At 50.7% G+C, this 20,985-nt stretch overlaps 1 protein-coding gene across 1 annotated transcript in view; it reads right to left on the reverse strand.

The window, feature by feature from the left end:
* Positions 1–6,928: 6,928 nt before the first annotated feature.
* RAB11B (RAB11B, member RAS oncogene family) overlaps positions 6,929–20,985 on the reverse strand; it is a 36,507-nt gene continuing 22,450 nt past the window's right edge. Inside the window, exons 2-5 of the mRNA XM_038772234.1 lie at positions 18,765–18,960; positions 17,053–17,246; positions 10,537–10,617; positions 6,929–8,665 (exon numbers count right to left, since the gene is read on the reverse strand). Of these exons, the coding sequence (XP_038628162.1) occupies positions 8,520–8,665; positions 10,537–10,617; positions 17,053–17,246; positions 18,765–18,960 (617 nt within the window). The 3' untranslated portion in view covers positions 6,929–8,519. The remainder of the gene's footprint in view (positions 8,666–10,536; positions 10,618–17,052; positions 17,247–18,764; positions 18,961–20,985) is intronic.

Here is a 20,985-nt window from a genome sequence, read left to right on the forward strand (position 1 = left end):
CAGCTACTGTCAAATCAACAAATCAATCGTATTTATTGAGCGCTTACTGTGTGCAGAGCACTGGACTAAGCGCTTGGGAAGTCCAAGTTGGCAACATATAGAGACGGTCCCTACCCAGCAGTGGGCTTACAGTCTAGAAGAGCTGCTCCGGCTTCTGGATCCAATTCAACCACTGAGGCAACCCTGGGAAGTCCCACGAGGGGATGGGGGTATGGCGGCTTCCTCATTGGCCTTTTAACGGCGTCGGGATGGGGGCAAAAACATCGTCCACCTCTGTTCTACGGGCATGTGGCAGAGGGGAACGAGTGGCCTGGCAGTGCGGCCTAAGGACTACGGCACGGGCCCGAAAGGACCCGGGTTCTAATCCCAGATCCACCACTTGCCTGCTGTGTGATCCTGGGAAAGTCACTTAGTGTCTCTGTGCTTCAGGTACGTCATCTGTAAAATAATAATGATGGCATTTGTTAAGCGCTTACTACGGGCGAAGCTCTGTTCTAAGCGCTCGGGGAGATACAAGATGATCAGTTGTCGTCTTAATCCCCATTTTACAGATGAGGGAACTGAGGCTCAGAGAAGTTAAGTGACTTGCCCAAAGTCACACAGCTAATAATAATAATAATAATAACAATGATGGCACTTGTGAAGCGCTTACTACGTGCGAAGCTCTGTTCTAAGCGCTCGGGGAGACACAAGATGATCAGTTGTCCCCCGTGGGGCTCACAGTCTTAATCCCCGTTTTACAGATGAGGGAACTGAGGCTCAGAGAAGTTAAGTGACTTGCCCAAAGTCACACAGCTGACAATAATAATAATAATAATAACAATGATGGCATTTGTGAAGCGCTTACTATGTGCGAAGCTCTGTTCTAAGCGCTCGGGGAGACACAAGATGATCAGTTGTCCCCCGTGGGGCTCACAGTCTTAATCCCCATTTTACAGATGAGGGAACTGAGGCTCAGAGAAGTTAAGTGACTTGCCCAAAGTCACATAGCTGACAATAATAATAATAATAATAACAATGATGGCATTTGTGAAGCGCTTACTACGGGCAAAGCTCTGTTCTAAGCGCTCGGGGAGACACAAGATGATCAGTTGTCCCCCGTGGGGCTCACAGTCTTAATCCCCATTTTACAGGTGAGGGAACTGAGGCTCAGAGAAGTTAAGTGACTTGCCCAAAGTCACACAGCTGACAATAATAATAATAACAACCATGATGGCATTTGTTAAGCGCTTACTATGTGCAAAGCACTGTTCTAAGCACTGGGGAGGCTACAAGGTGATCAGGTTGTCCCACAGGGGGCTCACAGTCTTAATCCCCATTTTACAAATGAGGGAACTGAGGCTCAGAGAAGTTAAGTGACTTGCCCAAAGTCGCACAGCTGACAAGTGGCGGAGCCGCAATTAGAACCCATGACATGGGGACTAAGACGTGGCTTAGTGGAAAGAGGACGGGCTTGAGAGTCAGAGGTCGTGGGTTCTAATCCCAGCTCCGCCACTTATCAACTGGGTGACTTTGGACAAGTCACAACTTCTCTGTGCCTCAGTTCCCTCATCTGTAAAATGGGGATTAAGACTGTGAGCCCCATGTGGGACAGCCTGATTACCTTGTATCTACCACAGCGCTTAGAACAGTGCTTGGCACCTAGTAAGCGCTTAACAAATACCATTATTCTTATTTTCATCACGTGGGACATGGACTGTATCCAACCTGATTATCTTGCATCTACTCCAGCACTTGGTACAGCACCTGGCAATCAGTCAATCAATCGTATTTATTGAGCGCTTACTGTGTGCAGAGCACTGTACTAAGCGCTTGGGAAGTCCAAGTTGGCAACATATAGAGACAGTCCCTACCCAACAGTGGGCTCACAGTCTAAAAAGGGGGAGACAGAGAACAAAACCAAACATACTAACAAAATAAAATAGAATAGATATGAGGGACTGTCTCTATATGTTGCCAAATTGTACTTCCCAAGTGCTTAGTACAGTGCTCTGCACACAGTAAGCGCTCAACAAATACGATTGATGATGATGATGATGATATGTACAAGTAAAATAGAGTAATAAATATGTACAAACATATATACATATATACAGGTGCTGTGGGGAAGGGAAGGAGGTAAGATGGGGGGGAAGCACTTAATAAATACCATTTAAAAGGGTCGTGGGGGGGGTGGGGGGTGAGAATAGGATTCAAGCCCATAGTCAGGAAGGAGGTGGCCAGGGCAAATACAGAATTGCTATTCCCCAGATGCCATCCCACTCAGTTTAGGGATATGAACTGAAGCTTGAAAGTTCACAGCAGGAATCATTTTTTCACCCAGTGGGTGGTTAGCAGATAGAAGTCATTCCCTCAGGGAGCTGGGCAGCCCGAAACAACAGCAAGTTCGAGAGGGTTTTGGATAGATTTGTGATTAAGTGGTCCCTGCTGAGTCAGAAGGGGGAAAGTTAGGGATGGGGAAGGGAGGAGTCAAGGGAATAGAGAGGTGCTGGATGGTCCATCCCAAGGCACGAGGCTGGGTAATAATAACAATAATAATAATAATAATAATAATAATAATGGCATTTATTAAGCGCTTACTATGTGCAAAGCACTGTTCTAAGCGCTGGGGAAGTTACAAGGTGATCAGGTTGTCCCACGGGGGGCCCACAATCTTCATCCCCATTTTACAGATGAGGTCACTGAGGCACAAATGAGGATGTCTAGGATGGCAGAGTACACGATTCCTCCGAGCATCCTGTTGCTGCAGACTCAGCACCCTAGACTGAATGGGCCACGGAATAATAATAATAATAATAATAATGATGGCATTTATTAAGCGCTTACTACGTGCCAAGCACTGTTCTAAGCGCTGGGGAGGTTAACAAGGTGATCAGGTTGTCCCACGGGGGGGGTTCACAGTCTTCATCCCCATTTTACAGATAAGTTAAGTGACTTGCCCACAGTCACACAGCTGGGATAAGTGGTGGAGCTGGGATAAGACTGTGTGCATGGATTTATGACACAGGGAGTCTGGAAGAAAGATACCAGCAGGAGTTGTATTCCACACACACACAAAAAATCAATCAGTGGTGTTTATTGTAAGCTTACTGTGTGCAGAGCGCTGTACTAAGCGCTTGGGAGAGTGCAACAGAATTAGCAGACACGCTCCCTGCCCATAACGAGCTTACAGTTCAGAGGGTGACTGGTGACCGGTTTGCGTCCCAGTGGAGTCACTCGGCGCCACTCTGAGCCGATCACCCTGGGAATCTTGCTTGATTCCCTGACAGCCTGGTTCTCGCAAGGGCCAACCCGTCAAGTGCAGTCTCTTCTCACATTAGGATGCACACAGGACCTTGCATCTTTCCCCTCCCGGCACAAACCATCGTCTCTCTTCTCCCTCTCACCTCTACCTACCTGCCCAGACCCAAACCTAGAAAGATGACACAGGGTTTGTGGTAAGCAACAGCACTAGGTCAAGAGTGATGGCAGGTTGGTAGTTACAGGGCTCGGAGGATGCCTTGAACCACAAAATCAGGCATTCTGGGTATCTGCTTCCCTTTCTTTTAAAATCGACAAAAATGCAGTATCACAGGGGATTCCCAGGCCTTGGCGAAAAGCTCTTGGCTAAAGAATCCCAATCCCTTTTGTATTTTCCCATCTCGTTGTGGGAAGGTGGGGGCGGGGAGTGGGAGGGCAATTTCTCAGTGAGGAATCAGTGCCAACTGCTCCAAAACTGCCCCCGACAGAAGCATCTGAAGCAGAGCACACACTATAGATGCACCCAAGCATCTGCGTGTGGTCTTTAAAGGGCCAGTTACGGTCGAAGTCACAGTCCTGGGGTACCTGCCTGGCCCACCAAAAAATCCATGACTTCCAATTCTGGAAGAGGACTGTCCCACAATTGCATTTAACAGGTCTGGGTGGATGGCTGCTCCCTCCTGCCAGCAGATCCTGGCCTGACTGGTCCTCTCTCACCAGGTTAGGAACTGCTACAGCTCCTCGGACTCTTGAGGGAGAAGGAAGGCCTGGGCAAAGGCTTACGAGTATGACCTATGTATATTTTTCAGGGAAGAGAGGGAGAAATATTTACTAGGACACAGGCTCCTTAATCAGGGATGGAGATCCTGAGAATTCACTGTGGGGACTACTGCTTGATCCTGTTCCAGCCCTTCTAAAGACTATCTCCAGCTTTAGATCTTGAAGGGAAAGATCCCACAGATAACACCAATTTTTTTTTTAATGGCACTTAAGCGCTTACTATGTGCCAGGCACTGACCTAAGCACTGGGGTAGAGACAAGATAATCAGGTTGGACCCAGTCCCTGTCCCACATTGGGCCGCAGTCTAAGCTGGAGAGAGGGGCATTTAATCCCCATTTTACAGACAAGGTAACTGAGGCACAGGGATGTTAAATGATTTGCCCAAGGTCATACAGCTGGCAAGTGGCAGAACAGGGATTAGAACCCAGGTCCTCTGACTCCCAGGCTGCTTCTCTAATCACTATTTAGGACACCTGACAGCATCTGCAACATGACCCCATTTCTGGAATCGGGAGGAACCGAATTCCCCTTCCACTCCTCCCCACCCCCCCACCCCGCTTCACCCCTGCCGCATCCTGTGAAGTGACTTGCAGAGACACACTTGGGTTGACAATCTTTATGTCCACAATACAGACCAACCATGCACAAATCATGTGATGCATACATGTATTTACAAGGTGAATTGCACTTAACTGAACATTTGGGACCATGGAAAGAAGAGGCTCCCAGGTGAATGAAGGTTCCGCACTCCCGCCCCGCTATCCTACTCTGTTGACTGCAAACGCAAGGAAGTTGTGTTGTTTGAAGTGCTGATTGCGGTAACCAGACGCAACAGCCCGATAACTGCTCACGGATCCCGGCCGGTTTTGTTCTGGAATATCCCATCCCTCCGGCTCCCAACCCTACAGCTCCCTGAACCGAGGAAGAGGCCGGTCCACTTACAGGTCCCTCCCAACCCGAGAGGCCATTCGCGTCCACATCCAGGTTCGGCGAGGAGGGCTGGGCAGCAAATGGATTCTGGTCCCCAAGTTATACGGCCGGGCATATCCCGGGATTTCAGGAGCAGTGGTTCACTCACTGTGCCAAGGCAGACTGCCCGTTTCCTCACTCTCCAAGTCTCTTGTCCATGCTGTGCCTGTCACAAGCTGACTCACAGGCAAAGGAAAAACAGGTGAATGCTGGAGAACAAGGACAGGTGGTTCGTTTCAGCAGACTCACCCAGGGACAACACGGGGCCTATTCGTGCCTGGGAGCTGAGAAGCAGTCAGGCAAATCTGCCAGATGGATATTAGCCCAACCACACATTCAACCTCAACACACCAGCCTGGTCCCTATACCTTCTGGTCCCTCCATCCAGACTATTCGGCCCCTCCCGTTTCGGCTTCGACGATTTAAAGAGCCAAATCAGCGAGGAACGATTCAGACACTTGTGCCATTCCCGAGCAGCAGGGCAGGGACCGAAGTAGACCGGCTTGACCGGCAGCAGGTAGGTCCTGGGAGGGATTTGCCCCCATCACCCGTACTGGACCGGAGAAGCGGGGCTCCCGGGTACGTTTCCAGTAGGTCTGGAGAGTTACTGCCCTGAGTCTGACTCTAGTGTGAAAGGCAGGGAGGAGACCCTAAAAGGAAATTTGGCAAATCTCCACAACCCACTGGACATCCCGTTCCTGAAGATTCTGGGCCCCCCACTGAGTCAGACGGACAGACATGCCAACTTTTAAGGGGGGGTTGGGAGGGCGGGCAGGAGGAGACAGGGAGGGAGAGCAGGTGCCTTAGATGCACAGCACTGCCTCGGCCCCCATTTCAGGGGAACCGAGCCCATGGGCCCCTCAAGGAGGCATGATCCCCCCCCCCGAACTGCCGAAACGTTTCTGGTGGAGAGGCAGATTCATTCGGCCCATCGGCAGCCTCCTTCACACCAAAGCCCAAGGATCTCTACCCTTCGCTAAAGAAACTTTAGCTTCAGTCACACCCATCTTCCGCCCCCTTCCTAAGGAACACTTAGCCCAGCCGGGTCAAGGAATGACATTCCCAAAGAACTTCGTGCTCTGCCCAACTGAGGTGAAAACCAGGCAGGGGGGCTGCTCTGGGGTGGCTTTCCAACAGTGTTGGGGCTGATGAGCTCACCCTCAAGTTCCGGGATCATCAAGCACTCAACCCAGTGGGATTGCCACTTTGGAGGGTAGATTGGCTTTCCATCCCGAAGTGTAATGCCACCTTGTAAAGTGTATCCAAATAATAAATCCAGAGACTGCCCAGGCCAGTAGAAGCAAGCTTTGAGCACTTGAGCAGACCTATAGCCTTCTTTAAAGAGCCTAACCAACCTTTAAGGCCAGTGAAAGAGGAGCTTTGTTTTAAGACAATATAAGAGCACACACACACACAAAGATTCACATTGTACTCTTTTCTTAAGTCCTAAATTCAAAGGGCTGCCAGGACTTGTCTTTAAGACAATGGGAATTCACTACCACCAGGTTTCCTGGCCCTCCTGCCTGGCCCTAAGCTAGCTCAGGAGGAGGACTCTCCCAATCTCCCTACCCTTGGATCAATCCAAGAAAGGCTTCCTTGAGCAGCTGGCCCAAGGTTTTCCAAGGCCCCATTCACCCAATTCCTTTTAGCTGCTGGAGGCACGAAAACCCACAGGTCCTGGGAGGGGAGGGACAACTTCCCCGACCGAGAAGCCCTCCTAAAACTAAAGACCTTTGGCTAAGGTCACAGAACGTCACTAAATTTGAAGCACTTAAGCAACCAGTTTAAAGGCTAAAGGCCACACAGAGTTGACTTGCAATTCCCGGGGTCTGCTTATACACAAATCTCCTGAGTTATCTTAAAAAAGAAAAAAAAGCATCCCCCCCACCTTTTTTTTTTTTTTTTTTTTTTTTTTTTTTTTTACACACATACAACTAATAGAGTGATTCCCTTCATTTTATTACATAACCAACTACAAAACAGTAGAGACTGGAATGTCAGCTACACCTAACGGAACTCGGAGAGTAAGTACAGACCGCACCAGGAGCACAAACCGACATGCAAGGCAGCCACCGCAAACAGGGATGGGGATTCTGCAACAGGGCTGCAGGGGACTGGAAGAGACGGAACGCCGGAGTGCATTCCGAGTCCTTCCCTTGGGAGAATCCTACCCACCCGGGAAGCCACAGGTGGAAACCGCGGGCACTCAGGTAGATGACGGTTGAACCTTCGCTTTAGTGATTCCTAACCAAGCCCAGATTCCGCAAAGCCGTGGGTGGTCCAGGTTACCAGTGGCCCGGGACTTAGCGGTGAGGGGCTGACATCGCATAAACAACGAGCCTGGAGCTGGAGAAATAGGACAGAGAGGAAGTGCACATTTGGAATACAGGAAATGGAATCATTCGCCTGAGTAAAGGTCGAGGGAAAAAATATCGATAGCTTATGAGGTGAATAGTGAATGGCGATGAGATGGGAAAAACGGGAGGTCAAGATGCTACAATCGGGCCAAAATCTTACAAAATGTATACAGGGTCTGTGTTTCGCTACAACAACAAAATCCAGAAACTACGGGTGCAGTTATATACAAGACACGGAAATATTGCTTCACTCTCAAAAGGGGCTCAGGCTACAGGGTTAAGAGAAAGCTACATGCCAACGAGGTTGAAAAGACAGCCTAGAAAGGTGTTTTTCCCCGGACAATAAAGTACAGAAAGAAGTGGTGTTGAAGCTTTGCAAACATGGTTCCCAATAACACGCTGGCACTTAACTGAACGCTGATTATTAGACAGGAAGCAAATAATATAAATATTCAAACCACATCCTCTTTCCAACCCACCCCGAGAGACCAGGGCCCTCATGTTGCCCTCTCCTCCAACACACCTGTAATCCTCCTGGCAAGACACACACGAGCTGTGTGAGAAGGAACAGCACGAAGATGGGGTGTTTCTCGGGAGCCTTATTATGGGGGTGCTGCCACAAAGGAAGAAAGCCTCCCATCCCAGGGGGACAGCAGACTTTTCACAGGACAGAACAGGAGGTTTGGTCAAAAGGACTTTCGCCTCATTTCTCCCCTCCCCTCCCTTTTTCTGAAATCAGGGCTGTGTAGAAGTTTGGTTATGTGAGAAAGTAGGTTAAGTGCAGGGATTCTTCAGCGGCAATCAACCAAGTCTTCATTCCTCCTCCTCCCCTCCCAGCGAAAGGACATTTGGTAGAGGGGCATGTCTGGGGAAGGGGCAGGGGGACGCGGGCGTTTGGTGTCTATCCCACCACAAACCCATTCCTACCGATCACATCAGTGCCTATGTCCCAAGCCTGCAAGTCATCCCAACTAAAGAGGGTCTGAGAGGGGAGGGATGTTAGCCCGACAGTTAAAGCTCTAAAATGGGAGGGGCCGGGGGAGGAACGGGGCGCCGGGGGGGTCACAATCACAGGAGACACTAGAAAGGAATGCACACAAATTTCAAACTGAAGCACAGGCAATGTGAGGGGAGGCGGGGGAGAGGGAACAGTAGAGAACGTGGACAGGCAGTCACAGGTTCTGACAGCACTGCAGTTTGTTGGATTTCTGTCCGTCGGTGGTGGGAGGAACGCTGATGTCCACCACGTTGTTGCCAGGAGACTCGTCGTGAGCGGAGCGGTCAGCAATCTGCTTCTGTGACACGATGCGGTAGATCTCTGCAAAGCCAACAGACACGGGGTCAGCAGTGGGAAGGGGAGAAAACCGAGCCCCACTCGAGGGAAAACCCACCAGACCACTGGATCCCAACTTACATCTCCTCCAAGAGGTCCTCCCTTATTAAACCCCCATTTCCCCTACTCCCTCTCCCTTCTGCCTCAACTACGCATTTGGGTCTGCCCACCTTGGACTGGACTCGGATAGTCATCCCGCCCTCAGCCCCACAGGACATATGTCCATATCTGTAATTTATTTTAATATGTGTCTCCCCCAGTAGACTTTAAGCTCCCCGTGGGCAGGTATCGTGTCTACCATCTCTTTTGTATTGCGCTCTCCCAAGAGCTTAGTGTTGTACATAGGAAGCGCTCAATAAATACCACTGACTGACTGAATGACCACTCTGCTGGCCGGGGTGAAACAGGACAAGAGGCAGGGGAAGGCTTTAATCAATCAATCGTATCTATTGAGCGCTTACTGTGTGCAGAGCACTGTACTAAGCGCTTGGGAAGTACAAGTTGGCAACATATAGAGACAGTCCCTACCCAATAGTGGGCTCACAGTCTAAAAATGCCAAAAGAATGCCAAAAGAAAAAAACAACCAGAAAACCGGCCAACCCACAGTACTCGAAACCCTCCACGATCTTACCCATCTCCAGCCTTGTTTATCCCCCAGTCTCTCTACACCTGCCCCCGACAAGGTTTTGGGGGAAGGGTCCAAAACCCTTCTGGAAGTTTCTTCTTCTGGATCTTCCCATCAGTGGGGCAAGGCCAGGGGGGAGCAGATGCTGAGAGCGGTCATTTACCTGGCACTTCCCTAATACCATCAGCTTAAAAGCTCCCGGCTCTAAGAAGAACTTTGCCCCACTGGCAAACCAAAGAGGAAACAGGTTTCCCCAGTGCTGGGAGAGTGAAGGCTTGAACAGGACAACAGCCAGTTGGCTGCCACAGGCCCCTGGGCGCACTTTGGTCAGAGATGGAGCTGAGCATCCATCCCCATTCCACAAATTCCTGCCACTAAGGCTCAGAAAACCAGGCACCTGAATGAATAGTGCCATTGAAAAGAGAGGCCGATCAGCTCCCTTCTCAAGTCACTTCCCCCTCCCTCTCCTTGACCGACCCCCTATCGAGTGTGCCAGCTGGATGCCCGGGGCCTTAGGTGGGCCAGGAGTCTCACAGTGGCAGCAGCGGGGTGGGGGGAGAAGAATGAGGAGAAGGGGGCACCTCCTCCCCCTCAGGCCGGATCCCAGGGGCACAGCCCCCTTAAATGACTGGGGCCAGAGATTGGAGGCCTGGAGGGGAGGTAAAGAGGAAAACTCATTTGGGAATGCCGCGGGACTTCGCCTCTTCCCCCATTCAACCTTCCAGCCCTCAAAGCTGCCCGCCCCAGGGACCCCTGCTGGGACCCCAGTAGAGGGGTCTGGGCGAGAATCAGAACTCCATTTCAACTCCAAGTCCATTCCTTCTTTCTGCGGCAGCTAGCGCTCCTAACACAGAGGCCTCTGGGGCCAGCTCAGAGGAAAAAAAAAAAAATCAATGTTTTCCCAGGCTTTAATAAACTTAGCCCAGCCTGTAAAGGGCAGGACCCTGTGGTCCTGACCTTTCCAATCCCCAAATTTACATTTCACTCCATTACTGAGCTGTTCTGAAGGTTATCCTGATCCCCCTTCCTCTCCTGTAATTAAAGTCCCTCATTTTCCAGGTGTAGGTAAACAGAGATCCCACACTAGAAATTCCACCTCCATGCCCAGTGCTTCCTTTCGCCTTTGCCCCATTTCCCAGAAGCAGTCTGCCTGCCTCTTTTTCCTTCTGACCCTTTAAGAGAACAAAAATCCCAGAACACCAAACTCCTGTGACCCCCACAAGGCACCACCTGTGAGGATGTTCTTGAACGCTTCTTCTACATTGGTCGAGTCCAGGGCCGAAGTCTCGATGAAAGACAAATTGTTCTTTTCTGAAACCGAAAGAAGAAAACTCCATTTAATGCCCGTTCTCAATCTCCACTTGTTGGATGCCCTGCTGGGCCAGAGGCTTCGAAGATTTTCCACAGTACCGGAGGACAGCTGTTTTCGGGAGGGTCTCCTCTCTAGGATTATATGAAAGGGGGAAATACAGCCTCTTCACCTAGAATAATAATACTAGTATCTACTGGGCACCTACTGAATTCAAGGCACTGTAATCGCGCCTACGAACTCCAAGCATTTTCCCAAGCGATTACAACCGTGCTCTGCCCACAGTAAGCGTTCAATCAATACCACTAAGGGATTGATAGTAATAAGTGCTTGGGAAGCACAAGATCCCTGCCCACAAAGACAGAATTCTCCATTAATTGCCCACATCCCTCCGCATAATAATAATAATGGTATGCGTTAAGTGCTTACTATGTGCCAGGCACTATATTAAGTGCTGGGAAGACTTGGGAAGACAGAAATATCAAATATACATATAAACACAAGTGATTTATTACTCTATTTTACTTGTACATATTGACTATTCTATTAATTTTGTTAATAATGTGCATCCAGCTGTACTTCTATTTATTCTGATGACTTGACAGCTGTCCACATGTTTTGTTTTGTTGTCTGTCCCCCCCCTTCTAGACTGTGAGCCCGTTGTTGGGTAGGGACCGTCTCTATATGTTGCCAACTTGTATTTCCCAAGCGCTCAGTACAGTGCTCTGCACACAGTAAGCGCTCAATAAATACGATTGAATGAAGTAATGAGGATAGGCATAGTACAGTGCTCTGCGCACAGTAAGCGCTCAATAAATAAGAGTGAATGAATGAATAGGCCTAAGTACAAAAATAAGGGTGAGAAGGAGTTGAAGGGTTCAGAACAATTGAGATACTGATAATTTGCTGGGAAATTTAGGGGGTTTGGAAGGAAGGTGGGGACTGCCAAGTTCTGGTGGCTATATGTGTTTGGGGGCGAGGGGGTGTGGGAGGGAGATTCCAGGCCGTGGGGGACAACATTAGTAGGAGGTCAAAGGCGTTCAAGAGCAGAGTTCAGCCAGGAAGCAGGCTTGGCAACAGAAGTAGTAGTAATAGCATTTACTGAGCTCTTACCGTGTGCAGAGCACTGTGTTAAACCCTGGGAGAGACTACAGAGGAGCAAAGAGCGTAAGCAGGGGCATAGGGCATAGTCCCTACCCACTGTTGGGTAGGGACTGTCTCTATATGTTGCCAACTTGTACTTCCCAAGCGCTTTGTACAGTGCTCTGCACACAGTAAGTGCTCAATAAATACGATTGATTGATATTGATTGATTGATTGAGGACAGCCAATGTAAGCAAGGACGAAAAAGACCAGCTGGACAGACTTAAAGCCAAGGTTAAGGAGTCTCTGCTTGATTAAAGCAGTGTGGCCTAGTGGACAGAGCCTAATCCCTGCTCCGCCACTTTTCTGCTATGTGGCCTTGGGCAAGTCACTTAACTTCTCTGTACCTCAGTTCCCTCATCTGTAAAATGGGGATTAAGACTGTGAGCCCTATGTAGGACAGGGACTGTGTCCAACCCAATTATCTTGTATCTACCCCAGCACTTACTAGAGTGCCTGGCACATGGTAAGCACTTAACACATACCGTCATTATTATTATTATTATTATTATTATTATTATTATGTGGCGGGATGTGGGCAATTAATGGAGTATTTTGAAGAGAGGGGAGATGTGTGCTGAGCGATCTGGGCAGCAACATGGAGTGTGGACTGAATGAAGGAGGACCAGCAAAGAGTCAACATAATAACTGACACATAATGGGAAGCGGTGTGGCCTAGTGGAAAGAGCAAGGGACTCAAAGGACCTTGATTCTAACCCCGGCTCTGCCAGTTGCCTGCTGTGTGACCTTGAACAAGTCACTTAACTTCTCTTTGCCTCTATTCGCTCAATAGCAAAATGGGGATTCAAAATCTGTTCTCCCTCCTACTTAGACCGTGAACCCCCTGTGGGACAGGGACTGGGTCCAACCTGATTAATTTTCATCTACCCCCGTGCTCAGAATGGTGCTTGTCATCTAGTGAGTGCTTAAATACCATAAACCAACAAGTAAATAGTGTAATTGTGATAAGACGAGTGCTTGAACCAGAGCAGCTGGTGTTTGGATGGAGAGGAAGGGGTGGATCTGGGAAATGTTTTTGAGGAAATATCTTATCTTCTTCTAGACTGTGAGCCCGTTGTTGGGTAGGGACCGTCTCTATATGCCGCCAACTTGTACTTCCCAAGTGCTTAGTACAGTGCTCTGCACACAGTAAGCGCTCAATAAATGAGCGCTGAATAAATGAATGAATCTTGATTATCTTGTATTTCTTCCAGCACTCGGTACAGTGTTTCACACAGTACTAAGTACTTGGGAGAAGTAGCAAAGAGCACAGGCCTGAGTCAGAAGGTCCGTGGGTTCTAGTTGAGGCTCTGCCGCTTGTCTGCTGTGTGACCTTGGGCAAGTCACTTCCCTTCTCTAGGTCTCAGTTACCTCATCTGTAAAATGGGGATTGAGACTGGGAGCCCCATGTGGGGCAGAGACTGTGTCCAACCCGATTTGCTTGTATCCACCCCAGCGCTTAGTACAGTGCCTGGCAAACAGTAAGCGCTTAACAAATACCACGGTAATTATTATTGTTACTATTCTTAAGTACTGTAATTATTTTTTTAAAAAAATTGGCACGCTTTGGTAGTAGAATGGAAGTGAGCATTCAGTGAGTTGTCGAGGACGCATGCTTCTGGGCCAAGAAGGATGGTTATGTTATCGTGAGAGATGAGGGAGATTTGTGTCATTCACACAGAAATGGGAGCTAAAGGCAGACAAGTGGATGAGTTTCCCAAGAGAGTGGGTTTAGACAGAATAGAGCAAGTGACCCAGACGGGTCCCTTGAGGGAGAACCAGGGGCAGGGGATGAGAGATAGAAGAGGAGCCAAAAAAGAAGAAGAAGGGGACATTCCATGGTGCTGAAGGCAGCCAGGAGTTGAGGAGGACTAGGACAAGGGAAAGCCCATTTGACTTGCCATGAGAAGGTTACTGATGATTTTGGAGTGAGCAGTCTTGTGGGGTGTGGGAGGCTAAAGAGGGCAAAAACCTGACTGAAGAGGGTTAGGAAGAGAGCTGGTGGAGAGCAAGTGAAGGCAAAAAGACAGACACAATATCTATTCATATTGCATACAACAGACGCCTATCCATTTCGAGGAGTTTGGACAGGAAAGGGAGGAGGAAGATCCCACCCTCAGCTCCACAGCACTTAGGTACATATCCCTCCATTCTGCCATTTCCCCTACCTGCAATAATAATCATAATGTTATCTGTGAAGTGCTTACTATGTGCCAGGCACTGTACTAAGCTCTGGGGCGGAGACAAGCAAATCGGGTTGGACACAGTCCCTGTCCCACATGGGGCTCACAGGTTTAACCCCCATTTTACAGACGAGGGAACTGAGGCCCAGAGAAGTGAAGTGAGTTGCCCAAGGTCACACAGCAGACAAGCAGTGGAGCCTGGATTAGACCCCATGAGCTTCTGACTCCCAAGATAGTGCTCTATCCACTACACCATGCTGCTACTTTATTTTAATGTCTATCTTCCCTGCTAGCCTGTAAACTCCTTGTGGGCAGGGAGCGGGTCAACCAACTCTATTGTACTGTAATCTCCCAAGTGCTAAGTTTGGTGCTCCGCACTTAGTAAATGGTCAATAAATACTATTGCTTGATTGATGAAAGCTAGAGAGGGATGTGGGATGCAGGGAAAGTATCTTTTAGCACAGGGGAGATGAAACTTGAATGTGTTTGAAGGCCGGGGGGCGGGAGGAGGGAGAGAGAGAGAGAGAAAATCGTCGAAGTGAATGTAATGGGCCGGACTGAGGGTGGGAGGAAGCAATTGTTTTATAAGAGATGAGAGGAAATGGGGTCACAGGCGCAGGCAGAGGGAGTAGAGCTGGAGATCAGGTGGGAGATCGCCCCTTGAGAGACAGCCGGAAAGAAAGAGAAAGAAGAGGAGGATGGTAGAAGAGCAATAAGAGGGTCAAGGAGGGATTGTAGGAACTTCATACCTGATGGTTTCAGTTTTACTGACAAAGTAGCTGGCAATAATAATTTTGGTATTTGTTAAGCGCTTCCTAAGCGCTGGGGGAGATACAAGGTAATCAGGTTGTCCCACATTGGGCTCACAGTCTTAATCCCCATTTTCCAGATGAGGTAACTGAGGCACCACAGCTGATAAATGGAGGAGCCGGGATTAGAACCCATGACCTCTGACTCCCAAGCCCACGCTCTTTCCACTGAGCCACGTTGCTAGATTTTTTAGGGGTCAGGGAGAATGGTGGTAGGGATGCTGGGGGCTTCAGGAGGGAGGTAAAGGTTGGTAAGCGTTGGTGTGGGCTGTGGGGGTGGGAGTGGATGAGGGAAGAGTCGGCGAGCAGAGAGAACCAAGAGGAGCAGGAGCAACTGAGTCACACTTATCCCATGCTTAGTACGGCGCTTGGCATAGAATAAGCTCGTAACACACACGACAGTGATTATTATTAAGTAGAGAAAATCAGCCTGGTGCTAAGATATCCCCCAGCTGGGCATGGTCTGAGCAGTTTTTTAGAAAAATGACCTGGGCAGCAGAATGAAGCAGAATAAACTGGAGTGTGGAGAGACAGGAGGCAAGGAGGTCAGGGAGGATCCTGATGTAGCAATCAAGGCAGGATAGGCTAAGTGCTTGGATCAGGACGGCAGCTGTTTGGGTAGAGGGGAAAGGGCGGACTTTAGCAATATTATGAAAGGTGAACTGACGGGATTTGGTGACAGACTGAAAACGTGGGTTGAATGAGAGCCATGAGTCAAGGATAATGTCAAGGTTAATGGCTTCGGAGACAGGTAGGATAGTGGTATTGTCTACATTGATGGGAAAGTAACAGGGAGGACAGGATTTGGGTGGGAAGATGAGGAGTTCTCATGAAGGCAGGGGAGTCAAGTTCAGAGGAGGGAGCAGAGTTGAGGGGGTGGACTTCAGGACAAAGTAAGGGGGGCTCGGAAAGGAATCGAGAAGGTGCTTGACAGCCCCTAATTGTGAAAACCCACAATTATGAAAAAGGAAGGGGTTTACACTTGGGAGGGAGGAGGAGAGTTTGTTTTCTTAAACAGAACAGACTCCAAGCTTCAGTGCCTCCTGGGAATTGCCCTCTGGACAGCGAATAACTTGGTAGGCAAAGGAATTTCAATAATTTGGAAAAACAGGCGCAAAAATCCAACACCCAACCTCTGCTCTGGCTCCAGGTTGAGTCTCCCTGATCTGAGGGATTGAGTTGAGAAACGAAATTAACAAGTGTGTGGGCCAGCGGCAGCTGGCCAAAATTCAGCCATTGGCCTCCACAGACCTGACTGACTCTCTACATTCCAGGGGCCGACACAGCTTGGGTCAGGACCGGCCCCAAGCCATCGCTGGGGATTCTGGATCGGTTCGAAGGCTCCTTTCTGAGAGTTCAGGTCATTCACATTTGGAGCAGACCCAAACTGGACCCCTCAATCCCCACTTTCACTAGGGAGGGTGAGGGGAGAAGAGGAGGGAGAGGGAGAGAGCAGGACCGACCTGTTCAACCCAACACTCTCAGTACTGGGATGATCACGGGCTGAGAAACTCTTTCAGGGCCCCTCAAGTGCATGTACCCAGAACAGTTTCCGTCTTTGACCCGTAACGGCTGCTCAGCCCCCATCAAGACTACTGCAAGTCTCAGCAGCTTCAAGACACTTTCCAGAAGGAAACCTGGTTCGTGAACAGATGACTCAGGAAGGCTGGGGAGCTTTCGTCTGTGGAGAACTTTGCCAAAATGGTGCGGGCACCCACCCCTCCACCTGGGACGGCCTGAGCCCTGCAGTTTTAGGCAAGGGGCCGGGCCAGGTGACCTCTCCTGATCTCTTCTAGCACGCTAAGACTCTGTGAGTCGATCTCCCGTTGACTAGGGCTGGAGAGCTGGAACTGTGGAGAGGACAATGTCGGGAGGAGGAGGAAGAGATGGAGCAGCGGAGTTCAAACAAGCCCCAGCCACTGACCTAGAGGACCCTGGTAGGAGGCCTGAGTGGCAAAAGGAGCAGAACACTTGAGCCCACTGTTGGGTAGGGACCGTCTCTATATGTTGCCAACTTGTACTTCCCAAGCGCTTAGTACAGTGCTCTGCACACAGTAAGCGCTCAATAAATACGATTGAATGAATGAATGAACACGCCAGAGCCCGTTTTAACTGGCTAGGATAGGCTAGGCTTTGAAAAACCTCTCCCTTCCCTTCCTCCCTACCTCGCCCCACCTACCCAAAGTTCTGAGCCAGCAAATTTGTCAAGCCCATTCAAAAGGAAGCCCCCCCCCGCCGCCCTGGGGTGGGGGTGTCTTTTCCACCTGCGGTCAGCCACCGCTCTGCCCCTGGGGTCACCCACCTGCAAAAGCCCGGGCCTCATCTGTGGGCACGGCCCGCAGATGGCGCAGGTCGCTCTTGTTGCCCACCAGCATGATGACGATGTTGTTGTCCGCGTGGTCCCGCAGCTCCTTCAGCCAGCGCTCCACATTCTCGTAAGTCAGGTGTTTGGCGATGTCATACACCAGAAGCGCCCCAACGGCACCGCGGTAGTACCTGCAGCCCCAGCCCCACGCAAAAAGACAAACACACATCCTAAAAAGATCGGCAGGACAAGTCATTCCATCCCTTCTTTTCCCGCTGCCTTTGCACTCCTCACTCCCTCCACAGGCAACCCAGCCCCTGAACAACCTGGAGTCAAAGCCGATTTTAAGCCCCCGAGCCCATCATCAACAGGCTCAAGCTGGCCAGTCGAAGTACCGGCTTCTGTTTCCTAAAAGATTCTGCCCTGATCGGTTCCGGCCAAGTTCCAAGAGCACAAACCCCTTCCGCCCCAAGGCACGAGCAGCACTGTTGTTTATGTCTACGCATCTAGAAGGGGGTGGGGGGTATGTGTGTGTGTGAAAAACAGCCACCCCCAAAATCCTGCCTATGAAGAATCCCCTTTCCAACCCGGCAGAAAAGGGATCCAAGTTTCCAGAGGTCATCGTAGGATTTGGCTTCCTAAGTCCACCGTTTCCAAGGACTTGCAGAACTAGGAGGAGCTCATAAAAATCAATCCCCGGAGGATAAGCAGCAACCTGGGTCAGATGCCATGGGAATGGTGTAAACAGTGTGGGGCCTAACCACTTCTGCAACCACAACCTCTAGCCACAATTTTGCATATATCCATTTCCATACTATTTGAATGCTTCTCCCTCCTACTGGCAAATTATTCTATCTCCCCTGCTAGACTGGAAGCTCCTTGAGGGCGGGGAACGGGTTTTCTACCTCTGTGGTACTCTCCCAAAAGCCTGGCACAGTGCTCTGCACACAGGAGGTGCTCCATAAATCCCATTCATTCACCTGACCGGGATCATCCCCCAACTTTCACTCCAACGGGAAGAGAATGGCAGAGGCTGGGGAGGTAGTCACGGGAGGAACGAGGCTTGGGTCAAGCTGCCCAGTATGAAGGAGGAAGAGAAAAGTTTCTAGGGACACCGATACAAGATGCAGCCCTTCCCTCAGTCCTCCTAGGCAGCTGGGGAGGGAGGAGGAGAGAGAGGGAGAGCACAACTCCTCTTTTCTGCCTCTCAAACATTTTTTTTCCAGCCCTGTCTCTCTCCAGGGCTATTCCTCCTGGAAATTTGGTTCTCCACCCTCTGCAGGAGCTGCAAGGTCAATCGCTAGGTGCTGAAAGCAGAAGGTCCTAAAAGGGTTAAAAGGCAGGTTACTGCGACACTCTGGGCCCCGAAACGGGAAAGCTAGCAACTGCCATCTCTCGGAGGCAGGGAACCAGCTCTTCCTCCAGCTTTCTTCCACTCTGCAGCACCCAGTCTGCTGTGGTCTGACTCTGTCCAGGCTCCCCGGGCTCCAGAAACTGCCTCCCCCTAATGAACAGGGCAACACCTGGGCCCTGCTTCCCCGACGGGCCGTTCCGGACCCTCCGTTCCCCTCCGCCAGCGGACAGAAACGACCGCTGACTGCCCGAGAGGTTTACTTTGAGAGGGCAACGGCCCCGGCTTCGATGAGTTGGGACAAGAGAAAAAGCAGCTCATCCCGCAAAGCCCCGGGTTACGGGAGCCCGTGACGTACGCGGATGTGATGGCTCGGTACCGCTCCTGCCCGGCTGTGTCCCAGATCTGTGCTTTGATCGTCTTTCCATCCACCTGGATGCTGCGGGTTGCAAATTCCACGCCGATGGTGCTCTTGCTCTCCAAGTTGAACTCGTTGCGGGTGAAGCGCGACAGAAGATTACTCTTCCCCACTCCAGAGTCTCCAATCAGCACAACTGAAAGAGCAATTGACCGTTCTTGAACGTGGGGAATAACTTAGGAGCTGCCTGGCGGCGCGCGGGGGCGGGGAGGGAGTGGCTGGGCCTCGCTCTCACTTTAAAGCATGGTCCCACGGCTCAACCTCAGGAAACAGCAGAGCAGATCTGCCTTCACCGCCAACCCAAGGCTCTCCTTCCCCGCTTGCCCCAAATAAAGATTTCCTGGCTCTCAAGAACAAGCATAAGAAATCTGGTTGGCGTTTCACGGGGGAAAAAAAAAACCCAAAACAGGTTGACAGGTCTGTGATAACAATAATTGTGGTATCTGTAGGCGCTTACTATGTGCCAAGCACTGTACTAAGCGCTGGGGTAGCTACGAGATCATCGGGTCCCACACGGGGCTCACAGTCTAAGTAGGATGGAGCCCAGATATTGAATCCCCATTTGGCAGATGAGGGAACTGAGGTCCAGAGAAGTGAAGTGACTTGTCCAAGGTCACAGAGCAGCCAGGTGGCAGAGTCGGGATTAGAACCCAGGTCCTCTGATTCCCAGGCCCAGGCTCGTTCCCCTAGGCCACGCCGCTTCTCTGAAAAGTCTCCAATGAAACACCACATTCACGACCACGGATCCCCATTGATGAAGTGGGGTTCTTCCCTGTCCCCACACTCTTCCCTTGGTCCGCTCTGGGGAACGAGCACTTTCCCTATCACACTTCCAAGTCCGGACGGAGGCCTGCTAGCATCTGGCACTGCAATCCGGCCAAAAGGCCAAGTACTTGGTGTTCTACAAGACACCTTGCGCTGGGCACCAGCACTTCTACCCGGCTTACAAATTGGGGAGGAAGCAAGCCCAACGAGCTCTGCAGGCTCGAGGACGTCACCTCCGCGGTGGGGTGCACCTGTGCCCCTCTTGCTGGGGCAAGGGGCCCTAGAGCAGTTCGGCAGCCAGTCAGGAAAGACCTGTGACGTGCCCATTGCACTAGAGTCCTGATGCCTGCCTCCCAGGGGCCACCGGACACTGCTGAAGTATGGCCAGTCATCGGGCAGTCGGCTCTTGAGAAGCTTCCAACCTAGGTTAGGAGAACCCCTAACCATCCCGGAGACTACCCTGAGTCGATCAGTATCTCCAGAGACTCCGAGCCACTACCTTCTTCATCCACCGATCTCGGCCACCACGGCATCAATGTGGGCAGTGCCACTGAATCCAGCTGCCTTGAGGGCAAGGCAGGCTCGGTTAACTGCCTTCCACATGACCCCCCCAGGGCACTGAATTTCAGCCACCCTCTGGCCTCTGCTGCTCTAAGTTCTGCCCAGTTGCAGCAGGAAGCCTTCACTGCATAGGTGGCACGTCCCACCGGACAAATGCTGGAAGTAAGTTCCTCGACTCTGAATGCTTTCTGGCAGGATGGGAAGAGAACGGTCCACGCATCAGCCCATGAAATGCAAGGCATTTCTAGAGGTTCTTGTGTTCCTCCACGCCCTCAGAACGGAAGAATTCCGCTTGGGGCCTTTCGTCTGGCTTCAGTCTCCCAAGGGGACGGAGAGAGAGATGGAGAGGGAAGAACCTGGGCTTGGCAGATCCCCTCCCAACTGTACTGGCGCTCTCTCATGGACTCCCCATCGGACCCTGTTTTCTTGTAGAAGAGCAAGGCTCGGTTAAGAAAACCTTGGCGCATTACTTGATAAGAGAGCAGGCCTGAGGCCGTGACCAGAAATATTTCTAAGACGAACGGCCAAAGAGGTTTTAAAACAACAGATGCAGAGGTTATGACTTACCAAGTCAGTCATCCAATGGAAAATTTACTCAATCCAAGGCTAGCTTGGATCAGAGCAGGGAAAAATATTTGGCGAACCAAGCAGATTCAGGCACAACGGGTCTGAGAAGGCACCTGTGGTCTCAGCGGCCCTCAGCTCCTTCATGACTGGGAACTGTGGGTACCCAAGAAGGAGGATGAGAGGCCAGCATGGTGGTGGGAACCAGGCAGTGAAGAGCGGGACCTCGCCCGGGCCCAGATGCGGAATAAGGACCGACTGGCGTGACCGG

This window comes from Tachyglossus aculeatus, chromosome X1 (genome assembly GCF_015852505.1).
Source record: "Tachyglossus aculeatus isolate mTacAcu1 chromosome X1, mTacAcu1.pri, whole genome shotgun sequence".
In the NCBI taxonomy this organism is placed as follows: Eukaryota; Metazoa; Chordata; class Mammalia; order Monotremata; family Tachyglossidae; genus Tachyglossus; species Tachyglossus aculeatus.